This window comes from Myotis daubentonii, chromosome 8 (genome assembly GCF_963259705.1).
Source record: "Myotis daubentonii chromosome 8, mMyoDau2.1, whole genome shotgun sequence".
Taxonomy (NCBI): Eukaryota; Metazoa; Chordata; class Mammalia; order Chiroptera; family Vespertilionidae; genus Myotis; species Myotis daubentonii.
Genome location: NC_081847.1, coordinates 36,213,752 through 36,238,445, shown reverse-complemented (window position 1 = coordinate 36,238,445; position 24,694 = coordinate 36,213,752). Strand labels below are relative to the sequence as shown.

Genomic DNA, 24,694 nt, shown 5'->3' with positions numbered 1-24,694 from the left:
ACTTTAACTGGTCAACACGAAGTTTTACATTCTGTCTTTTGTTGGGAGGCTCCTTGCTGGACAAAATCTCCAGGCGTTCTAGCTGGCTGAATATCTGGTATGCTTGCTTGGATTTCGTTTTCTACTAAGTGCACAGACTGCTTGTCTGCCGTCTCCTGGCGTTCCATGTGAGACTGGATCTGGTGGACCTGCTTGTGCGTTTGCTGGTACAGTGGTTCCATGTCACCGGCCCAGCTGGCTCCGGCTCTGGCTTCCTCCGAACCTGATTCTGCTTCTTGAGTGTGTCCCTTATGAATGTGAGGAGTTGAAATCTGCAGTTTGTTGGGTTAGGCTGCAAAAGCACAGGTGGTTCCTTTTGTGTTACTGGCACAGCTTGGGTGGGGATGTAAATTGAGTAGGGTGGGGTCTCAGAGAATCACCAGGGTGGAGCAAACAGCAATGGTGTCTCCGCGACTCCGCGTCCTGGGTGCCGGAGAGCAGCCCCGCGAGAAAGCCGCCCTTGCTTTCCGACCCGCTGCAAGGCAGTCCCGCCTCTCCCTGTAGGGGTCTGGGACCTCAGAATCCCGCCCCAAACAAGCTCTGTGGATTCGAGAGCTCGTATCCCCTTCCGGTTGAAAAAAACCACGCATCCAGTTGCAGCCCTCCTGGCGCGTGACTCCGTACCTCTGTTCTTGGTGCCTCTGCATTTCCTACTCAGTCTCAGTGTGCTTCTTTCTTTCCTTCCAGTTGTAGAACTTCCACTGGGCCAGCTTTCCCATGGTTCTGAATGATAGCTGTTTTGTCTTATAGTTGGTAGTTTCAATGTTGTTGTGGGAGGCAGCACGCACAGGTCTATACCTTATGCCACCATCTTGGTTCTCCCCAAGATTCACAATTTTAAATGAAAGATTATAAGAGGGTTTCGCGTGCCAGCAAAAGTTACTGGCGTGCCATGTTTGGCACGCGTGCCAGGGGTTGCCCACCCCTGCTCTAGGACAATGTTAAATAGGTGTGAGAACAGATACCCTTGCCTTGTTCCTTATCAGAGAGGGAAACATTTAATCTTTAATGATTATGTAAATACTAGCTATATGCTAATTGTAAATGCTCTATCAGATTGAGGAAGTTCTATTATTTTTATTTTTAATTAATTCTCACTTGAGAATATTTTTTCCACTGATTTTTTAGAGAGAGTGAAAGGGAGGGAGAGAGGGAGGAAGATAGATAGATAGAGAGAGAGAGAGAGAGAGAGAGAGAGAGAGAGAGAGAGAGAGAAACCTAAATGTAAGAGAGACACATCAATTGGTTCTCTCCTGGGAGTGGCCAGGCCTATGTTCGGGAACAAACCTGAAACCCTGATACATGCCCTTGACCAGGAATCTAACCTATGATCTTCTGAGAGCCCTGGCTGACGCTCTAACCAGTGAGTGACAACGGCCAGGGTTGCAAGTTCTTTTCTTTTCTAGTTTGCTAAGATTTAAAAAAAATCAGAAATGGATGTTAGGTTTTGCAAAATGCTTTTACACATCTATTGAAACAATATGTGTTTATTTTTTAGCCTGTTAGAATGGTAAATTACATTGAGAGGTTTTTTTAATAGTGATTTTTTTAAAGTATGTGTTTATTGAATTTTAGAGAGGAAGGGAGAAGGAGAAATAGATGGAAATGAGAGAGAAACGTCAACTGGCTGTCTCCTGCACGCCCCCTGCTGGGGATCCAGCCCGAAACAAACTGGTGACCTCCTGGTGCATGGGTTGAGGCTCAACCACTGAACCAACCTGATGGGCACATTGACAGAGATTTACATTTGTGAGATTAAACCCTACTTGGTCAGAGGATTAAAAATGGTGGCAGAGTAAGTCGATGCTCCACAGACATGCTCCCAGGAACAAAGTGGCATTATAACTGAAATACAGAAAAACTTCCTGATTAGTCAATGGAAACCTTGCAGGAGAGAACCCTGATACCTGAGGACCAAAAGTAGAGACCGCATAGAGACTGGTAGGAGGGGCGGAGGCGTGAAAGGGCTGGCTGGGTGCCCACAGACAGCAACAGAAGTCCCGGAGAGATAACTCAGCTGTGGTGGTGCCACTGAGAACTCTGGGATCTAATCCCCAAGCTGGGCCACCCAGCAGAGAGCACCAAAACTGAGGAGAGAACCCATATAACATCTGGCTATGAAAAGCAGCAGGGTGCTGTTTGCCAGAGAGTAACAGCTGAAAATTCCGGCACCCTCTTAAAGGGTCAATGCACTAAATTCCCTGTGGAGCTACCACCTTGTGCTCTGGTAGAGGGAGGGTGAAGTGGACGAGCTGTGAGAGCAGAAGCCAGGACTGGGTACTCAGGGGATAGAACTTAGAAGGCAAACACCCCAACTTTCCTGGGCTGAGTTATTCCCTCATGCAGCGGAGGACATCTTTCCCACATAGACATTTGCCTTGCCTAGGGCTGTGGTTGGCAAACTGTGACTCGCGAGCCACATGCAGTTCTTTGGCCCCTTGAGTGTGGCTCTTCCACAAAATACCACATGCGGGCACATGTACAGTGCGATTGAAACTTCGTGGCCCATGCGCAGAAGTTGGTTTTAGGCCCGGGCGAGTCTATTTTGAAGAAGTACTGTTGATATTTGGCTCTGTTGACTAATGAGTTTACCGACCACTGGCCTAGGGCAGTGGTCGGCAAACTGTGGCTCAGCAAACCACGGCTCACGAGCCATATGCGGCTCTTTGGCCCCTTGAGTGTGGCTCTTCCACAAAATACTGACTTCTGTGCATGGGCCACGAAGTTTCAATCGCACTGTATGTGCGCGCCCACACGTGGTATTTTGCTGACCGCAGGCCTAGGGGGAAGAGAGTTGAGGCACCCTAATGGGAAACACCTTGGGCTGAGGCCACTTAAGAGATTAAAAAAAAGCCGAAACCGGTTTGGCTCAGTGGATAGAGCGTCAGCCTGCGGACTGAAGGGTCCCAGGTTCGATTCCGGTCAGGGGCATGTGCCTTGGTGGCGGGCACATCCCCAGTAGGAGATGTGCAGAAGGCGGCTGATCGATGTTTCTCTCTCATCGATGTTTCTAACTCTCTATCTCTCTCCCTTCCTCTCTGTAGAAGATCAATAAAATATATTTTTTTTAAAAAAGAGATTAAAAAAAAACAATTCGCCTCCAGGCAGAAGCAACCACCCCACCCTGTTGAAAAAAACTCTCACCACACCTGAGGACAGTTGCCCAGGTCAATTGACGTCAGAATCCTATCAGTCTATAGCAGTGGTTCTCAACCTTTCTAATGCCGCAACCCTTAAATACAGTTCCTCATGTTGTGGTGACCCTCAACCATAAAATTATTTTTGTTGCTACTTCATAACTGTAATTTTGCTACTGTTATGAATCATAATGTAAATATCTGATATGCAGGATGTATTTTCATTGTTACAAATTGAACATAATTAAAGCATAGTGATTAATCACAAAAACAATATATAATTATATATGTGTTTTCCAATAGTCTTAGGCAACCCCTGTGAAATGGTCGTTCGACCCCCAAAGGGGTCGCAACCCACAGGTTGAGAACTGCTGGTCTATAGGAAGAGGTGGTCTCTGGAGGCTTTGAGTCTTTGCTTGATATTATTAGTCAGAAACAGCCTTTAACACTGTCCTGCACTAGAGATTGAGAGGTGTAGAGGATCTACCTAATACACAGTCATAACACCAAACAGAAAGTAAAAAGGAGGAGACAAAGAAATAACCCCCAAATAAAAGAATAAAAAATTCTCCAGAAGAAGAGATAAATGAAGCAGAGATAAAAAATTTATCTGAAACAGAATTCAGAGTAATGATGGTAAAGAGGCTCAACAGCATGAAAAATGATATAGTAACTATGAAAAAAGAACTGAGGTAAAGAATGACATAACACAAATATAAGAACACATTGGAAGGAATACACAGCAGATTAGGGGAAGCTAAGGATCAAATCAGTGAATTAGAAGACAGAGTTGAAAATATCACTCAATCAGAAAACCCAAAAGAAAAAACAATTAAAAAACAGGAGGACAGCTTAAGGGAGCTGTGGGGCAATGTGAAATGTAACAATATTAGAATAGCAGGTGTGCCAGAAGAGACAGAAAGGAAGAAAGGGACAGAGAAAGTGTTTGAAGAAATAATGGCAGAAAACTTCTCTAACCTGGTAAAGGAAAAAGTCACACAAGTTCAGGAGGCACAGAGAACCCCAAACAAGAAGAACCCAAATAGGCCCACACCCAGACATATCATACTTAAAATGACAAAAGTTAAAGAGAGAATCTTAAAGGCAGCAAGAGAAAAGAAAACTGTTGCCTACAAAGGAGCTCCCATAAGGTTGACACCTGATTCTCATCAGAAACTCTACAGGCCAGAAGGGAATGGCATGAAGTACTCAAGGTAATGGAAAGCAAGGATCTGAGACCAAGATTACTACATCCAGCAAGGCTATCATTCAAAATAGATGGTCAAATAAAGAGCTTCCCAGACAAAAAAAAAGGCTAAAGGAGTACATCACCACCAAGCCAACATTACAAGAAATGCAAAAGGGATTGCTATAATGAGAAAAAGAGAGAGAGAAGCCTAGTCATACAGAATTAAAATGGCAATAAATAAGTACCTATCAATAATAACCCTAAATGTAAATGAACTAAATGCTCCAATCAAAAGGCGTAGGGTAGCTGAATGGATACAAAAACATGACCTAACTATATGCTGTCTATAAGACACCCACCTCAAAACAAAAGACGCACACAGGATGAGAGTGAAGAAATGGAAAAAAATTTTCCATGCAAATGGAAACGAAAAAAAAAAAAAAGCTTGAGTAGCAATACTCATATCCGACAAAATAGACTTTAAAATGAAGGCCATAAGAGACAACAAAGGACACTATGTAATACTAAAGGGATTGATCCAACAAGAGGATATAACCCTGGAAAACATATATGTACCCAATATAGGAGCACCTAAATATATACAAAAACTTCTAGAGGACTTTAATGGAGAGACTGACAACAATACAGTTATAATAGGGGACTTTAACACCTCTGACTTCACTGGATAGATCTTCTAGACAAAAACTTAACAAGAAAACAGAGACTGGAAAGGACACACTGGATCAGTTGGCTTTAAGTGACATTTATAGAACATTTCACCCCAACGCAGCAGAATATACATTCTTCTCAAGTGCACATGGATCATTTACAAAGATAGTCCTAACATGGACACAAAACAAATCTCTACAAGTTCAAGAAGACTGAAATCATGTCAAGCATTTTCTCAGATCACAGTGGAATGAAATTAAAAATCAACTACAGTAAAAACACCCAAAAACATTGAAACACATGGAAGCTAAATAGCATGTTATTCAACAATGAATGGGTTACCAATGAGATAAAAAAAGAGAGCCCGCCCCCATCCAAGGAACAGCAGCTGTATGTGAAGCCTCCTTCCACCAGCCAGAGGAGCTGCTACCAATTGAGGAGCAGCTGCTACCACAACCGCGTGAGGAGCAACTGCAGCCCGAGGAGCCACTGCCACCCAAGGAGCAGCCACCGAATGACTCAACATCTAGATATGGCGGTAAGATCAAACATGAGTAGACAAAGAAACCCCCAAAGGAAAGAAAAGGAGGACTCGCCAGAAAAGCAGGTAAGTGATACAGAGGCATGCAACATGACAGAACTAGGCTCGCAGGCTCACTCAGCTCGCAGGCTCACTCAGCTCGCAGGCTCACTCAGCTCGCAGGCTCACTCATGGGTTGATTGATTACTCTCGGGGTGTGATTAAGTAATTAAGCTGAGGAACCACTCGGAGCCGCCAGGTGCCCACCCTTTAGGTTTTCTCAGAACCAGCTGGGCCAGAGCCTCGGCTCCTCCCCAGGGATGAAGCTGGCAGCCTGGGCTCCTCGCAGCCCCACCATGGCCAGCCCCCCCTTCCTCCGTGCCGCCCGGCTGCTGTGGCTTCCATGACCCGGGCACAGCACTGGCCCTGCCTCGTCTGAGCTCAATCCCTGTTGGCACTGACGCCGTTCCCCCATTTTGCTTCCATTAAAAATGTCTGTGTATTTCCAGAAAAAAACACACACACACACAACATAAAGGGGAGGGAATAAAAGTGAAGTTATTGTATAAAATCAAAGTTGTAGTCAGTGTAAAATGGACTTTTATATCTAGATGAAGTTTTATATAAGCTCCAGTAACCACACAGCAAAAAACCTACAACAGATTCACAAGAGAGGAGAAGGAAGATGCAAGGAAGAAAGAATTCTGCCCAGAGTCTCAAAGGGTGGTGGCCCTTCTGATACCTTGATATAGGACTGTGATGCAATAAATTTCTGTTCTCTTAAAAAACAACAACAACAAAAAACCCCCACCTATGTATAAAAATAAAATAAAATAAAATAAAATAAAATAAAATAAAATAAATAAAAAACTTCCTGGTAACAAATGAAGATGAACACACAACAACCCCAAATGTCTGGGACACAGAAAAGCAGTCCTGAGAAGGAAGTTCATAGCACTACAGGCATAGCTCAAAAAACAAGAAAAATCAGCAATAAACTGTTAACCCTACAACTTAAAGAACTAGAAAGAGAACAAGAAAAGCCCAGAGTAAGTAGAAGGAAGGAAATAATAAAGGTTGGAGCAGAAATAAATAACAAAAAGAAAATACAATACAAAAAATCAATGAAACCAAGAGCTGGTTCTTTGAAACATTAAACCAAATTGATAAATCATTAGCCAGACTCATCAAGAAACAAAGAGAGTGGGCCCAAATAAATAAAATCAGAAATGAAAGTGGAGAAGTAACCACTGACACCACAGAAATATAAAGGATTGTAAGAAAATACCATGAACAACTATATGCCAACAAGCTGGACAATGTGGATGAAATAGACAAATTCCTAGAAAAATACAATCTCCCAAAACTGAATCAGGAAGTATAAAAAAACTTGAATAGACCAATAACAACTGATGAACTAGAAGTAGTAATTTAATAAAAACCTCCCACCAAACGAAAGTCCAGGTCTGGCCAGCACCGGTTTGGCTCAGTGGATAGAGCGTCAGCCTGTGGACTGAAAGGTCCCAGGTTCAATTCCGGTCAAGGGCATGTACCTTGGTTGCGGGCACATCCCCAGTGGGACATGTGCAGGAGGCAGCTGATAGATGTTTCTCTCTCATCGATGTTCCTAACTCTCTATCCCTCTCCCTCCTCTCTGTACAAAATCAAAAAAATATATTTTAAAAAAAAAAAAGTCCAGGTCTGGACAGCTTCAAAGAAGATCTAACACCTATACTCCTCAAACTATTTTAGGAAATCAAAGAGGAAGAAACACTTCCAAACTCTTTTTATGAGGCCAGCATTATCCTAATTCCAAAACCAGATAAAGATATTACAAAGAAAAAGAATTACAGGCCGATATCATTGAACATAGATGCTAAAATCCTCAACAAAATATTAGCAAATCGCATCCAGCAATATATTAAAAAGATCGTACACCATGATTAAGTGGGATTTATTCCAGGGATGCAAGGCTGGTACAATATTCACAAATCAATAAACATGATATAGCACATAAACAAGTCCTTTATCCATTCTGAGTTTATTTTTGTGTATGGTGTAATTTGGTGGTCTAATTTCATTTTTTTTGCATGCATCTGTCCAATTTTCCCAACACCATTATAAAAAATAATGCAAGAATAAAAAAAACCCCTACTTGGTCATAATACATTATCCTTTAAAAAATATTGTTAGAGTCTTGGCCTGTATGGCTCAGTTGGTTGGGTGTTGTCCCATGCACCAAAAGGTTATGAGTTTCATTCCCTGTCAGGGCATATACCTGGGTTGGGGGCTCTATCCCTGATAGGGGGCATGAAAGAGGCATCCAATCAATGTTCTGCTCTCACGTCAATGTTTTTTTCTCTCTCTCTCCCTTCTCTCTCTCTCTAAAAATCTATTTTAAAATATTTAAAAAAGGACATAGTTGGATTTGAATGACTACAATTTTGTGAAGAACTTTGCATCTATATTCATGATGTATATTGGTCTTTAATTTTCTTCTTTTGTAATGTGTTTGATTTTGGTATGAGAGTAATCCTAGCTTCACAGGATGAATTGGCATAAATCCCCCCCCCCCGCCCCGCCTTCTTTTTTCCAATTTTCTGGAAGAGTTTGTGTGGAATTGGTATTATTTCTTCTTTAAATCTTTGGTAGAATTTACCATGAAGCCATTTAGGCCTGGAATTTTTTTTGTGGTAAGGATTTTAACCATAAACTCAATTTATTTCATAGATTTAGAAATATTGTTATACTAGTGACCCGGTGCACAGATTTGTGCACATTGAAAGGAAATTAATTAGGTGGCCAGTGGGGAGGGACTGGGCAAGATGGGCCGGACATGCCCTGGAACCAACCTCCCATAGTCCCTCCTAAGCATCTGCGGAGTGAGCGGGGTCCCTCTGGCAGGTGGGGTCCCTCAGCTGAAACCAACCAGCTCTCTGACATCCCCTGAAGGGTCCCGGAGTGCGAGAGGGCACTCTGCAAAGTTGCTGTTGTACAGAGTATAGAATGCAAACGCAAGTGTACAGTAAACCAGATTTGGGGCTGACAGTTCCCCAGCAACAACATATCCACAGCCGAAGGTGGAATCGCATGGCCCTGCGAGGAATTGGGCTCCCTCCTCTCTGGTTTTGGGGTGCGTCACCTGAGAAACATCGCTGCCATGTCACTGCAGCTTGACAGTTCCTGTGTTGAGTGTCTGCCCCCTGGTGGTCAGTGTGCATCATAGCGACCAGTCAGATGTGCAGGGGACACTTAGCATATTCGCCTTTTATATATATAGAGGATTGGCGCATGAATTCATGCATGGGGGCCCATCAAGCTGGGCCAGCGGGGGGGAGGGGCCACGGGAAATTGGCTGGCCGGCCCCACCCCCAATTGGGGTGTTGAGGGCTGATGTGGGGGTTGGCTGGGGGGAGGGGCTGTGGGTGGTTGGCCAGCTGGCCCCACCCCCAATCAGGGTGTTGGGGGCTGATAGGGGTGGGGCCAGCCAGGGGGAGGGGCCGTGGGTTGTTGATTGGGGTGTTGGGGGCCAATGGGGGGGGCCAGCTCAGAGGAGGGGCCGTGGGTGGTTGGCCAGCCAGTCCTGCCCCCCATTGGGGTATTGGTGGCCAATTGGGGGCTGGGCCAGCCGGGGTTGGGGGCCGATCAGGGCCCGAATCAGGTTGGTTGGCTGCCGCAGTGCACATCATAGCCATCGGTCATTTTGGTCGTCTTGGTCATTCCACCGTTCGGGTCGCTGAATATATATATATATATATAAAAGCTTTTTTGAGTAAACTTTGGTAGTTTTTGAGTTCCAAGGAATTTATCTAATTTCATGTAAATTGCTGAGCTATTGGCATAAAGTTTTTTTAAGTTGTTTTTCATATTTCCTTTTATTCTTTTAATATCTGTAGAATCTCTAGTGATTTTCTCTCATTACTAAGTTGGTAATTTATATCTTCCCTCTTTTTTTCTAATCAGTCTGGCTACAGGTTTGTCAAATTTTTAAAAACGTTTTTAGGAACCAGCTTTTGTTTTCATTTATTTTTCTCTATTGTTTTTTATTTAATTTGTTTTGATCTTTATTATTTCCTCTTTTCCTCAATTTCATTATTTTCTCTTATCTGCTTACCTGAGTTTCATTTGCTCTTTTTTCCCTAGCTCTTTAAGGTGATTTGAGAACTTTCTCCTCTTTCAACATAGGAACTTAGCACTAGAAGTTTCCAAGTACTATTTATTGCTATCCATAAATTTTATTCAATTCAAAGTATTTATAATTTATCTTTTGATTTCTTCTTTGACTTGTGGCTTATTTCGAAGTATGTTATTTAGTTTCCAAATATTTGGGTAATTTTTATAGAACTTTGTTATTTTTAATTTAATTACATTGTGGTCAAAGGATATATCTTGTGTGACTTAAGTCCTTTAAAATTTATTAAGACTTATTTTATGGTCCATTATATTGTTAATCATGGCAACTATTTTCTGTGCACCTAGAAAGAATGTGTATTCTTTGGTTTTGTGAAATAAGTACAGGAAACTGCAAGATTGGGACAATGAATTCTGAAAAATAAGACCCTTTATGGCCAAGGCTAAAAAATAGACTTAATAAAATATTAATCTTCAAAAGTGTTTGGTAAAAGCAGGATTCAGATGACAAATAAATCATGAATTAGAACTACTTATGGGGCTTTCAATTTTTTACAAGCCTCAAGTAAAGAATTTGTACAGTGTTAAAAACAGGAGTGTTCAGTTACTCGAGGTCAATTACTTCAACAAGCTGCCCCTTCCACAAAATACCAACTTCTGCGCATGGGCCACGAAGTTTCGATCGCACTGCATGTGGTGTTTTGTGGAAGAGCCACACTGAAGGGGCCAAAGAGCTGCATGTGGCTCGCGAGCTGTGGTTTGCCGACCAGGGCCCTACCTGATTTGGCTCAGTGGATAAAGCGTTTGCCTATGGACTGAAGGGTTCTGGGTTCAATTCCAGTCAAGGGCATATGCCTAGGTTGCAGGCTCAATCCCCAGTGTGGAGCATGCAGGAGGCAGCTGATCAATGATTCTCTCTCATCATTGATGTTTCTCTTTCTCGCCCTCTCCCTTCCTCTCTGAAATCAATAAAAATGTATATTTAAAAATTGTAAAGATTGTTATTTACTCTTGATGAACAGACCTCTTTCTTATTAATCCTAGTAATAATCTTTCCCTTAAAATATATTTTATTTGATATTAAAAGAGCCATTTCAACTTTATTTTGTTAGCGCTAGTATATCTTTTTTTCATTATTTTACCTTTAACTTATTTGTGTTTTTATATGTAAAGTCAGCTTCTTGGAGGAAGTTTGTAGCTGGGTCTTGCTTTTCTACCCAATCTGACAATTTTTGCCTTTTATTATTGATGTTTAGACCATTTACATTTAATGTGATTATTTATATAACTGAATTTAAATCAATCATTTTGTTCATTTGCTATTTATTCCATGTGTTCTTTGTTTCCCTTTTCTGCTTTCTTTTGGATTAACTGAATAATTTCATTATTTTATCGCCTTCATTGGTTTATTATAAAATTTATGAAGTTATTTTATTAGTGGCTTTAGAGTTTGAAGTATACAACTTTAGCTTATCACAATCTACCTTGAAGTGACATATCACTTCACATCCTATATAATAAAAGGCTAATATGCAAATCAACCAAATGACGGAATGACTGGTTGCTATGACGCACACTGACCACTAGAGTCAGTCAGACATCCCCCAAGGGCTCCTGAACTGATAAAGGGTGCCGGCTGGGCTGAAGGACCCCCCTACCCCCAGTGCACGAATGTCATGGACTGGGCCTCTAGTATAGTATAAGAACCTTAATACAGTATACTTCCCTTTCTCCTTTGTGGACTTAGTATTGAGTCATACATTTTACTTCTGTAGAAGCACAATTATTTTTGTTTTAAAAGGTTGAACTGTTTATTTTACTACAACCACAAACGGGGGTAAAAGTTGAACTATCTTTTAAAGATATTTAAAAATAAGAAAATAAATATTTTCTATTTACCCACTGTAGTTGCCATATTTGGTACTCTTTTTTCCTAATGTATATATAAGCTTTCCATTTGGTATTATTTTTCTTCTGCCTGAAAAACTTCCATTAATATTTCTTATATACTGTAGAATTATACACCTGAAACCTATACCATTTTATTTACCATCATCCGAATAAATTCAATAATTTTTTTAAAAGAGAAAAACGATTACTTGTGGTGCAGCTCTGTTGGTGATTAAGTCCTTCAATTTTTAAAAATTGAAGTCTTTATTTCACTTTAATTTTTTGAAAAATATTTTTTTTCTGGGTATGGAATTCTAAGCTGTCAAGATTCCTCCCCCCACCCCAGTACTTTATAAATGTTCTTCCACTGTCTTCTGATTTTCATTATATTAAGAAATCTGATAATGTTCTTATCTTTGTTCTTTTGTATACATTGTGCCTTTTCCCTGTGACTGCTGTTAAATTTTTCTTTTTATCATGGGTTTAAAAAAATTTGATTATGTTGTTCCTTGGAATAGTTTTCTTCATGTTTCCCATTGTAAGGCTCAATTGTTTTCTATTTTTCGGGGATCATTGGCGTTCATAACCTGGTGTCCATTGAAACTACTGTTTCATATTTTTTTAAAATATATTTTATTGATTTTTTACAGAGAGGAAGGGAGAGGGATAGAGATTAGAAACATTGATGAGAGAGAAACATCGATCAGCTGCCTCCTGCACACCCCTACTGGGGATGTGCCCGCAACCAAGGTACATGCCCTTGACCAGAATCAAACCTGGGACCTTTCAGTCCGCAGGCCGACGCTCTATCCACTGAGCCAAACCCGTTACAGCATTGTTTCATATATTTTTTCCCAATTCTTAGTTGTTTCAGGTGAAAGGTTAAATCCAGTCCCAATTATTCATGTTGGTTGATTGTATTCATTCTGTTTGAAATAACAAAATTATACTCCTGTGAGAGTCGTCTATACTATACTAAACTCTTAACACTAGAATAGTTGATGAATTAATAGTATTATACCTCTTAGGTGAAGTAATCAAGTATCAAAAGTTTGCCTTTGGAGTTAAAGTCCGTCAATTTGTGTTTAAATTCTCTATCATTAACTTGCTATGTAACCATAGGTAGGAAATTTTAGCTCCTTGAACCTGTTTACTAAGTTGTGATTATTGAAGTAAATAATAAAAAATCTCTATCCATAGTAAAACTCAATATATGGTAGCTGTTATTATCAAAGACACTTGTCTTACTAGTACTATCAGTTTCTGCATAAGTATTCAAATTTATTAAACTATAAACTAAGTATGGACATTGCTCCTTAATTGCAAAGCTGTTGCTTGTCTTAAAATTAAATTTTGTGACTTTATTGGATGGCACTATCTTGCAGACAATTTATGATGAAGTTTTTTAATAGGACTGCTTGATTAAACCAAATTTACATTCATAATGGCCCAAGAAAATTCACTAGCTAATAACATACAGTGGGGCCTTGACTTACGAGTTTAATTCGTTCCGTGATGGAGCTCGTAACTCAAATTACTCGTATGTCACATCTTAAAGTGAACGAGTGAGACACGTGATGCTGGGCTGATGTTGTGGCGTTCACTGTGACGTTCGCTGCGCCAACTAGCAGTGGGGTATCTGAAGCTGGCTCGTAACCCGAATTTTAGCTCACAACTCAAAGCAAAAAATTGGCTGAGAGAAGGCTCATATCTCGAAAAACTCGTTAGTCGGGACACTCGTAAGTCAAGGCCCCACTGTAAATTATGTACATAATATACAAATAGAGTGTTTCAGCCAATCTGGTCAGTCAACATATGAGACACACGTTCTAAAAAATAGTTGTAGATCTAGTTACTAAATAAATAATTAAAAATAAATGGTATTTGTATATACTAACAATGACTTAAAAACTCTAATGGTAAAATAAAAATACCTCATTCACAGTTGAAAGAATTTTAAAAATATAATAAATAGGAATACATTTAGGCAATTATATGTAAGGATGTATACTAAAAGGCTATAAACTCTACTGAGAGACATAAAAACAACCTGAATACATGGAAAAACGGCTATTTTCCTTGATTGTAAGAATTATTATGATTTTAAATTTCCCCATATTAATATATAAATTTAACATAATCTCCATCTAAATTCCCATTTATTTATTTATTTATTTTTTGTAAATGCCTTTCAGGTTCATTTGAGAAAAGCTGTAGAATAACCAAGAAAATACAAAAAAGAAGAGGTTGAATACACTCTATGAGATATAAGCTATAGTGATTTTAATTGTGTGGTACTGGAATGGGAACAGGTCAATAGAACCAAGTAAAGTCAATAACATAACAAAGATGAGTATATTTCACAAAGCCTAGTGGAAAGGCTGCAGGAAGTATAAAAATGAAAAAGATGCCGAAACCGGTTTGGCTCAGTGGATAGAGCGTCAGCCTGCGGACTGAAAGGTCCCAGGTTCGATTCCGGTCAAGGGCATGTACCTGGGTTGCGGGCACATCCCCAGTAGGAGATGTGCAAGAGGCAGCTGATCGATGTTTCTCTCTCATCGATATTTCTAATCTCTATCCCTCTCCCTTCCTCTCTGTAAAAAAAAAAATCAATAAAATATATTTTAAAAAAATGAAAAAGATTAGTATCCAATCTTGAATGAAGGTTGAGATAAGAATACAACTTTTAATATAAAATAAAAAGAATTAAGTGGCATAAGGGATATTTAACTAAGGAACTATATAAATTCAAAGGCAGGAGAAAAAGTCTTGGTTTGGTTTGTCAAGCTTTGCATGCTGGGCCTTGTTTCGTCTCACAGATTGTCAGTCCTTCCTGGTTGTGCAACTTCAACTGGATTTAGGCCATTCTGGGAGCCACAGGGGCTACTCCACCACACCTGTAAGTCATTTCACTAGAGTTGCCAGAGGTCCTGGGGGGACAATCCCAGGAGCCCTCTTTTGTTGTCTTGCTTGATTTTCTCAAGCAAGTCCATTCTGCTAGGTCCCTGAATTTGGACAGCCCCTTTCTTTTTCACTCCAGTCCCTATGGGGTTATTTAAGAAAATGTATTCATGTTCCATTCACTGATTTATTACTATGTTATGATGATCATTATTAAGAACCCCTTGGATGTCTATAAGCCTTTAAAGCCATTCAGACAATAAGCCTACTTAAGCCAATCTGCTGAAATAGGAGTATCTCTTTCTCCTTCACTGCCAGTGGAGCAGAATGGTCTTAATTGCAAAGAACAGCCTGGCAGTCCTGAGGCTGGGTGTGGTGAAGTCACATGGATGCGACTGAGAAGGCATATGCTGCCTGAGGAGGTCTGTCAAGCTTATCTTTCCCTAAATGTTTCTGAAAGGGTTTCCTGAACACCTTTTGCATTAGCATCACCTTAAGAGCTTGTTAAACATTCCTGGGTCCCTCTTCAGATTTGCAAGTCAGGATCTCAGGCTCCAGGTTTTTAAAATATATATATATATATATATTTAAATATATTTTTATTGATATCAGAGAGGAAGGGAGAGGGAGGCAGAGATAGAAACATCAATGGTGAGAGAGAATCATTAATTGACTGCCTCCTGCATGCCCCCTACTGGGGATCGAGCCTTCAACCCAGGCATGTGCCCTTGACCAGAATCAAACCAGGGACCCTTCCGTCCACAGGCCGACACTATCCACTAAACCAAACTAGTTAGGGCTAAAAGATATATATTTTTTAATTTAACTTTATTGTTAAAAGTATTACAGATATCGCCGAGGCCGGTTTGGCTCAGTGGATGGAGCGTCGGCCTGCGGACTGAAGGGTCCCAGGTTCGGTTCCGGTAGGGGGCATGTGCCTGGGTTGCGGGCACATCCCCAGGAGGAGATGTGCAGGAGGCAGCTGATCGATGTTTCTCTCTCATCGATGTTTCTGACTCTCTGTCTCTCTCCCTTCCTCTCTGTAAAAAATCAATAAAATATATTTTAAAAAAAAAAGTATTACAGATATCACCTTTTCCCCCCTCACTGACCCCTCTAGCCCGACCCCACTACCCTCCCCAGGCCTTCACCACACTATTGTCTGTGTCCATGGGTTATGCATATATGCATATAAATTCTTCGGTTAATCTCTTCCCACCCATTCACCCACCCCGGCTTCCCTCTGAGATTCGACAAACAAGCTTCTCTGCATGTTCAACCTCCTAAAATGCCCCCTGCTCTATCTCTAGTTTTTGAGTTGCTCAATCTGATAAATACTGTCCCCTAAACCAGCAATTTTCAGCCTTTTTCATCTCATGGCACACACATATAAACTAGTTACTAAAATTTTGTGGCACACCAACATATATATATTTTTTGCTGAACTGACAAAAAACAGGTATAATTTTGATTCATTCATACTGGGCAGCTATTGTGTTAGTTGTCATTTTTTTATTTGACAATCTAAGGGAAAAGAGGTTAGTGCCCCAGACTAAATAGTCAGGTATTGCATATTTAAAAAATTCTTGCAGCATACTGGTTGAAAATCATTGCTCTAAACAATGATTCTCAGAGTTCTTAGCAGTTTTAAAAAGGTATTTCATGCCCACCAGTGTGGCTCAGTGGTTGAGTATAGACCAGGGGTGGGCAAACTTTTTGACTCGAGGGCCACAATGGGTTCTTAAACTGGACCGGAGGGCCGGAACAAAAGCATGGATGGAGTGTTTGTGTGAACTAATATAAATTCAAAGTAAACATCATTACATAAAAGGGTATGGTCTTTTTTTTTTTTTAGTTTTATTAATTTCAAACGGGCTGGATACGGCCCGCGGGCCGTAGTTTGCCCACGGCTGGTATAGACCTATGAACCAGAAGGTCATAGTTCTATTCTAGGTCGGGGCACATGCCTGGGTTGTGGGCTCAATCCCCAGTGTGGGGTATGCAGGAGGCAGCTGATCAATGATTCTCTGTCATCATTGTTTCTGTCTCTCTTCCCTCTTCTCCTCCCTGAAGACAATAAAAATATATTAAAAAATATATATTTCACAAGTGTTGAGCCCTAAACCTCGCTGGAAGACACCTAAGGCCTGGGCTACTTATTAGCTGCAGATCACAGCAGTAATAGCTTCATCCTCAGTCTGCAGCTTTTTTTCATTTCCCTTCCTCTCTGCAGTCTACCATTCCCAACCTAACTTCTTTTATGCTTTGTAAGCTGTAACTAAGCATTTCCTAAGGCAAAAATTGATATCCTGGAAGTTAAGATTCTCTATATCCACAAGCCCTGTCCTTTCTTTTAATTGCTTTTTGCCATACCCTAGAAACCCTTATCACCTTATCGCATACAGGCTAGTGTTAGTCTGTATAACAGTCTTCCCTCTCTCATATCTTTCCCCCTATTTTTTCCTCCCACCTGCTCAAAAGCTTAAAAGGACTCTTTGTATAACTGTATCAAGTCTAAACTTTTCTGTTTGCTTTCCAGGCCCTTTGTAATCTATCCCATTTTTATTATCAGACTTTATTTCCCATTATTCCATATATGCTTTCCATTCACTGACCACAAATATGTCTTGTTAATTTCAACCCATGGGCCAGATTCATCTCGGTGTCCTAGAGTGGTATAAGGAATCAGGGTAGGTTTCCAACATATATGAACCAATTGACTCAATAGTTGGCATTTGTTTCTTTTTCAATGCCCTGATTTATTACTATGTTATGACGATCATTATTAAGAACCCCTGGGATGTCTCTAAGCCTTTAAATCCTTCAAATCTCATATTCTGCTTGAAGACTTCCCCAGTTTTTCCAACTTTTGTGACCTATTAGTTGGGGGGTTGGGTGGGGGACCAAAGAAAAGAAGGAAGGAAGAGAGAGAGGGGAGGGAAGGTAGGAGGAAGTAAGGGTGGGAATAAAGAAGGAAGGCAGGATAGATAAAAGGAATAGGTAAATAAATTCCTCACAAGAGAATGGGCTTTAGAAGTTGCAAAGCAAAGGGAAAAGAAGGAAAGGTTTGTGGTCTGATAGTTCCCACTGTGAAGGTGTTCAGGGAACAGCACAGTCATAGAATATTCATTGGCTTTCTATGGTGCCACATAAACCTGTACCATTCTGTTCAAAACACATTTAATGTCAGTGTCCCTTGCTAAGTGTTTCAGATGCATTCATTGTGCCAACCCCATGGTAGTTCAGGAGTCATTTCTTCCTGCTTCTTTGATGCCCCATATTGAGCCACATGCCCTTCTCCATGCTCCCATGACACCCATATGCTTACTTTTAACTCACTATCTTATAATGAAAGTGCCTGTTTGTAAGTTTGACTCATCCTTAGACTGAGGATGAAAGAAGGTTCAGCCTTCTTTGTCACTATTCTCTGTACATTTTTTTTAATCCTCACCTAAGGATATTTTTCCATTGATATTTAGAAGGAATGAAAGAGAAAGGAAAAAATAGAGAGAAATATTGATGTGAAAGAAACACATAGATTGGTTGCCTCCTGCACGAGTCCCAACCAGCGCCTGGGTTGGTGAGGAGCCTGCAATTGAGGTACATGCCCTTGATCGGAATTGAACCTGGGACTCTTCAGTCTGCAGACTGATGCTCTATCCACTGAGCCAAACCAGCTAGGGCTTCTCTGTATCTTTTATGCGTATGTAGATTCTGTAGATGCTACACAAATGGCCTCTGAAATAACTAGACTGTGAACTTTGGAGGGTGAAGACCATGTTTTATACTTCTTGTCTTTGTATTCTGAATAATCAGCTCAGTGTTTAGGTGTTCAGAAAAAGTTTATTAGTGTGAACATTTCTGTGCTCTGTTATTCTCAACACTCACACATCACCTTTCCCTTGGTCATCAAACCCTAGTAACTGAGCATTTAGTAAGTGCTCAACAGACTCTTATTCACTGAGATTAATGCTGTTGGCCACTGAGAGAAACAATAAACAAATTTATTACTTATACTTCGGTTTAGTAACTCTACTGCAGAGTCTATTTGTTTAAATAAGAACTGCCTCTCTTTCAGACTTTCAGAGAATAGAATTTGGAACCAGACAGAATTAGATTTGATTCTTGGCTCTGCAAATGCACTAGCCATTTGAGCCTGGGTAGGGCTTTAAATTAAAAATGAAGATAACAGCCCAGCTGGCATGGCTCAGTGGTTGAGTGTCGACCTATGACCCAGGAGGTCACAGGTTCTATTCCTGATCAGGGCACATGTGGGTTGTGGGCTCGATCCCCAGTGTGGGGTGTGCAGAGGCAGCCAATCAATGATTCTCTTTCATCACTGATGTTTCTATCTCTCTCTCCCTCTTCCTTCCTCTCTGAAATCAATAAAAAATATTTTTAAAAAAATGAAGATAACAGTACCTATTCTGTAAGATTATTATAAGAATTAAATATAAATATATGTACAGAGTGAAGAAAAGTCGGTTTACAGAAGATGACAAATAATACAAACACATAATACAATAATTAGCCTACACTAATAAAAGACAAAGATGCTAATTGACCGTACCTTTGCTACGCCCAAGCCACACCCACCAGCCAATCAGAGTGACAATATGCAAATTAACCCAACCAAGATGGCGGCCGGCAGCCATGGAGATGCAGCAAGCAGGAGGCTTGGTTGCCCCGGTGATGGAGGAAGCCAAGCTTCCCGCCAGCCCTGAGCTGGCTGAGGCCTCCAATAAAGGTGACAAAGTTTCAATTATAGAAGACAAATAAATCCCAGATACCTGCTTCCAGCCAGCCTCCACTGAGAGCTTGGGTGGCTGGGGGCTGTGGCCAGCCTGAAAACAGCCATCAACCCCTCAGCCAGGATGGCCACACCCTCATGGGGTGAGGGTCCCTGCTGGTGGGCTTGGCCAGCCTGCAAACAGCCATCAGCTCCTCACCCAGGCTCTCCAGGCACCCCAGCGGGGACCCTTACCCTGAAGGGACTGTGGCCAGCCTGCAAACAGCCATCAGCCCCTCACCCAGGCTCTCCAGGCACCCCAACGGGGACCCTTACCCTGAAGGGGCTGTGGCCAGCCTGCAAACAGCCATCAGCCCCTCACCCAGGCTGGCCAGGCACCCCAGTGGGACCCCCACCCTAATCCAGGACACCCTTCAGGGCAAACCAGCCGGCCCCCACCCATGCACCAGGCCTCTATCCTATATAATAAAAGGGTAATATGCAAATTGACCCTAACAGCAGAGTGACTGGGAATGACTGGTCACTATGATACACACTGACCAGCAGGAGACAGACGCTCAATGCAAGAGCTGCCCTCTGGTGGTCAGTATGCTCCCACAGTGGGAGCTATGCTCAGCCACAAGCCAGGCTGATGGCTGCCAGTACAGCGGTGGTGGTGGGAGCCTCTCGCGCCTCCTCAGCAGCGCTAAGGATGTCCTACTGCAGCTAGGCCTGCTCCCCACTGGCAAGTGGACATCCTCCGAGGGCTCCCGGGCTGCCAGAGGGATGTCTGACTGCCAGCTTAGGCCCAATCCTCCAGGGAGTGGGCCTAAGCCATCAGGTGGTCATCCCCCGAGGGGTCCCAGACTGCGAGAGGGCATAGGCCAGGCTGAGGGACCCTCCCGAGTGCACAAATTTTTGTGCACCGGGTCTCTAGTAAATAAGTAATACAAGAATAAATTCTGTGTTTTGCATACTTACAACTATAAACCTACTTTTGACCACCCCTGTATATACTTGGCACATAATAGGCATTAACCAAAGTTAGCTCTTGCTTTTTGATCCTGTCCTTTCTCAAGAAGTCCTACCTTTCCACACAGTATCCAGTGAATTACATGATATTATCTAGTTTAGCCTGAGGTTAGGTTTCACACTATTTGAGTGTGCAATATGGATGTGTTTAGTTGTGTGTATGGATGTCTATATGGTTACTTATGTGCACACATCTGTGTACAAGAGCCATAGGTTTCCAGTTTTCCTTACATTTTATCTGAGAAACTTCAGAGATTTAAGTTAAAATTGCCAATTAGGGCACATTCTCCTCTTGCTGCTTTCACCTCCACCAACCTGATTTCACCTGTTAAATGGCAGCACAGCAAGAAGTCCCTGGTGTTAAGCGAGGGTGAGCAGATTCCACTATGAACATCTACAAGCAAATAGGAGGAGTGCTCTCCAGTATTATCCAGCAAAAAACCCACATGCTGCGACAGCACAATAATGGAAAAATGATGGATGGGTAATGCCGCTTTGCCTCAGTGGAGCTGGGTAAATATAATGAGTAGAGGAATGTTTTCTCCCCTTTTATAAGGCACAGTTTTGGTGAGCAGCTCCAAACACCACGTTCTGTTTGTGGCCTGTCTCATGTTGGCCTGAAGGTCTGTGGTAATTTTCACCACCAATAATGCGAAAGCCAAACTTCCAGGCTAGCAATTTCAATGCCTCTAAGTATTTTCCAATTATTTCCAGAATAATTAGGAAAGTATGAAAATATTTTACAAAACAAAGTTCATTTTAATTAACTTATATTTAAAAAGTGTACGTCAGAGAGTTCCATCTACAGCAAAGGCTGAATAAGTGGGCTATTACAGATAAACTTCTTGCTGAGAACAATTGGAAAATGTAGATAATTATTATTTTCTTAAACATCAATTTGAAGGCATAAAAAAGCTACCCAAAGCAATGAGAATTTGCTGGCCCAAGATCTGGAAGAAAAGAGAAGCCAAGGAAAGTGAACCTGGTGTTTGGGAAAACTTATCCTAAAGATAGTTATTGATTCCAAAAACAAAGGCAGCATTGAGAAGCTGAAAGAGCTTTCAGCAATTTCCCAGCTTTGAATGGCAACATAAAAATTATAGTAAAGAGCCTGAAAAGAAGAAAGAGCCCTGGTAAACATCCCAGGTTTTCTACTGAGACCATGATTGATTTCACCCTAGGACAGTGATGGCGAACCTTTTGAGCTCGGCGTGTTAGCATTTTGAAAAACCCTAACTTGCCCTAACCGGTTTGGCTCAGTGGATGGAGCGTCGGCCTGCGGACTCGAGGGTCCCGGGTTCAATTCCGGTCAAGGGCATGTGCCTTGGTTGCGGGCACATCCCCAGTGGGGAGTGTGCAGGAGGCAGCTGATTGATGTTTCTCGCTCATCGATGTTTCTAACTCTCTATCCCACTCCCTTCCTCTCTGTAAAAAATCAATAAAATGTATTTTAAAAAAAGAAAAACCCTAACTTAACTCTGGTGCCATGTCACATATAGAAATTTTTTTATATTTGCAACCATAGTAAAATAAAGATTTATATTTTTGATATTTATTTTATATATTTAAATGCCATTTAACAAAGAAAAATCAACCAAAAAATGAGTTCGCGTGTCACCTCTGACACGCGTGTCATAGGTTCGCCATCACTGCCCTAGGATAAGGGTAATTGACTAGCCCTGATAAAGACTAAAGCCCAGCTTTGCATTAAAAATAAATGTTTTTATTGATTTTTTAGAGAGAAAGGAAGAGGGAGAGAGAGAAACATCAATGACAAAGAGAAACATTAATTAACTGCCTCCTGTGTGCTCCTTACTGGTGATCAAGCCCATAACCTGGGCATCAGTGCTCCGACCAGGAATCCAAGTGACTTCTTGGTACATGGGATGATGCTCAACCAACTGAGCCATACTGGCCAGGGACCAGCTTTGAATTCCTGAAACATTTAGATAAAGGTATGTAGCCCCTAAGCTTTCTGATTGATAGAAACAAAAGTAATCCCTCTCTGAAGGGAAATAACATCATATAGAACCTCAAATCAATTCTGAAGTTCAGCGAGTTTTTTTGTTTTTTTTAAAAATTGATAATGTGGTTCTAAAATTTTTATGGGAATGCGAAGGACTTAGGACCTAGAATAATCAAAATGATATTGAAAAAAGAAAACCAAAGTTAGAGTACTTATATTTCTGAGTTCAAGATTTAGTATATAATTACATCAGGCTTAAAATAGAAGTAGATAGAAATAGATTAATAAACAGAATCAAGTCCAGAAGTAAACCCAGATATATAGTTAATTATCAACCAAGACACCCAATCAATTCAATAGGGAAAGGAAAGTCTATTTAACAATTTGTGCTGAAACAACTGGATATGTCTATGGGAAGAGAATTCTGACCCCTTCTGCACTCCATATACAAAAATTAATTCAAGATGGATCACAGACCTAAATGTAAAATTTAGAACCATAAAGCTTCTAAAAAATATCTTTGCAACCATAGAGTAGTCAAAGCTTTTTAGGCATAACATAAAATGTACTAATCATAAAAATAAGTGAAATATTGAACTTCAAGAAAATTTTGCTCATGAAAAGAATAATCATTTTGAGAATGAATAATCAAGCAACAGACTGGGGGAAAAATACTTCAATACATTCATGTGGCAAAAGATTTGTATTAACAACATACAACAAACTCCTACAGGATAACTCCGGGAAGACGGTGGAGTAGTAAGTACAAGGAGTATGCCTCCCCACCTACACAACTGCCTGCATTGAAAGAATCTGTCTAATGCAACTACGTGGGAACTCTGGAGACTACTGAAGGTCACGACTTCCAAGGAGAGTCCAGGGGAGTAAATTGCTGTTAATTTTGGCTTTTACACAGGAGCAGCTACCTGTGGCAAACAGCTATTCGCCTGTTCCTGGAGGAGCTCTCACATAGCTTGCAGGAACCAGGGTGGGCAAAAAGGATCCTATCCTCCTTTGTGGACTGAACAAAGAGATGATTCATGAACCTGGTGGGACAGAACAGGATGGTGTGAGATTCCATCATGATACTCAAAACAGTGTGCAATTTAAAACTTACAAATTGTTTACTTCTGGAATCTTCCATTTAATACTTTTGGACTGTCGTCTGCTCTGGGTAACTGAAACTATGGAAAGCAAAACTGTGGTTAAGCCCTGACCAGTTTGGCTCAGTGGATAGAGCGTTGGCCTACGGACTGAAGGGTCTCAGGTTCGATTCCGGTCAAGGGCATGTGCCTTGGTTGCGGGCACATCCCCAGTGGGGGGTGTGCAGGAGGCAGCTGAACGATGTTTCTCTCTCATTGATGTTTCTAGCTCTCTATCCCTCTCCCTTCCTCTCTGTTAAAAAAAAAATCAACAAAATATATTTTTTAAAAAACTGTGGTTAAGCAGAACTGCTGTAAACCAATGAGATCTAACAGACATACAGAGGACACTCTTCACAAAAAGAATATAGGTATTCTTCTCAAGTGCTCATGGTACACTTTCCAGGATAGATAATATGTTAGGACACAAATTAAGTCTTAAGAAATGTAGAAAGATAGATGTCAAACTCCTTTCTTTAATCACAATGGGATAAAGTTAAAAATCAATAAGGGAACATCTGTAATACTTTCAACAATAAAGATATATTTTTAGGATCAATAATATAAGTAAAACTATAAAATAAAAAACTGGAAATTAAACAACACACTTTTGATCCATTAAACCAATGGATCAAAGAAGAAGCCACAGGGAAATTACAAAATACTTAGAAACAAATTAAAACAAAAACACCACATACAAACATTTATGGGAAGTAGCAAAAGCAGTGTCAACAGGGAAATTTATAGCTATAAATGCTTACATTAAAAAATAAGAAAGATCTAGCTGGGTTGGCTCAGTGGATAGAGCATCGGCCTGCAGGCTGAGGGTCTCAGGTTCGATTCCAGTCAAGGGCATATGCCTGGGTTGCAAGCTCTATCCCTAGTGGGGTGCATGCAGGAGGCGGCTGACCAATGATTCTTTCTCATCATTGATGTTTCTAACTCTCTCCCTCTCCCTTCCTCTCTGAAATCAGTAAAAATATATTTAAAAATAAAAAAATAAAAATAAAAAAGATCTAGATAGTGCCCTCGGTGGTCCTAGATCTGTCTCTTGCTTCAACAGTGTTTGGACAGAACAGACCCAGGGACACTCCTTCTTCCAGCCTCTGATCACTCCCCAGTGTCTTACCCAGTCACCATCTTCAGAACCACCTCAGACACCAGCCAACACACCAGGTTTTTTTTTCTTTCCACCTTACTTCCTTATTGTTGAAAAGTCATGAACTCCCAAATTCGTCAGAATTATTCCACTGAGGTGGAGGCTGCTGTCAACTGTCAACCACTTGGCCAACCTGTATCTGCGGGCTTCCTACACCTATCTCTCTCTGAGCTTCTATTTTGACTGAGAT

The 24,694-nt window shown here is 41.1% G+C and overlaps 1 protein-coding gene across 6 annotated transcripts in view; it reads right to left on the bottom strand.

The window, feature by feature from the left end:
* The window catches only part of ASIP (agouti signaling protein), a 95,495-nt gene that overhangs the window by 39,861 nt on the left and 30,940 nt on the right, over positions 1 to 24,694 (bottom strand). For 5 of the 6 annotated variants that reach the window (XM_059705954.1, XM_059705952.1, XM_059705955.1 and 2 more), the window contains one exon: positions 23,130 to 23,249. The exons of the other annotated variant lie outside the window; for it this stretch is intronic. In XM_059705954.1, the coding sequence (XP_059561937.1) occupies positions 23,130 to 23,249 (120 nt within the window). The remainder of the gene's footprint in view (positions 1 to 23,129; positions 23,250 to 24,694) is intronic. 6 annotated transcript variants of the gene reach the window in all.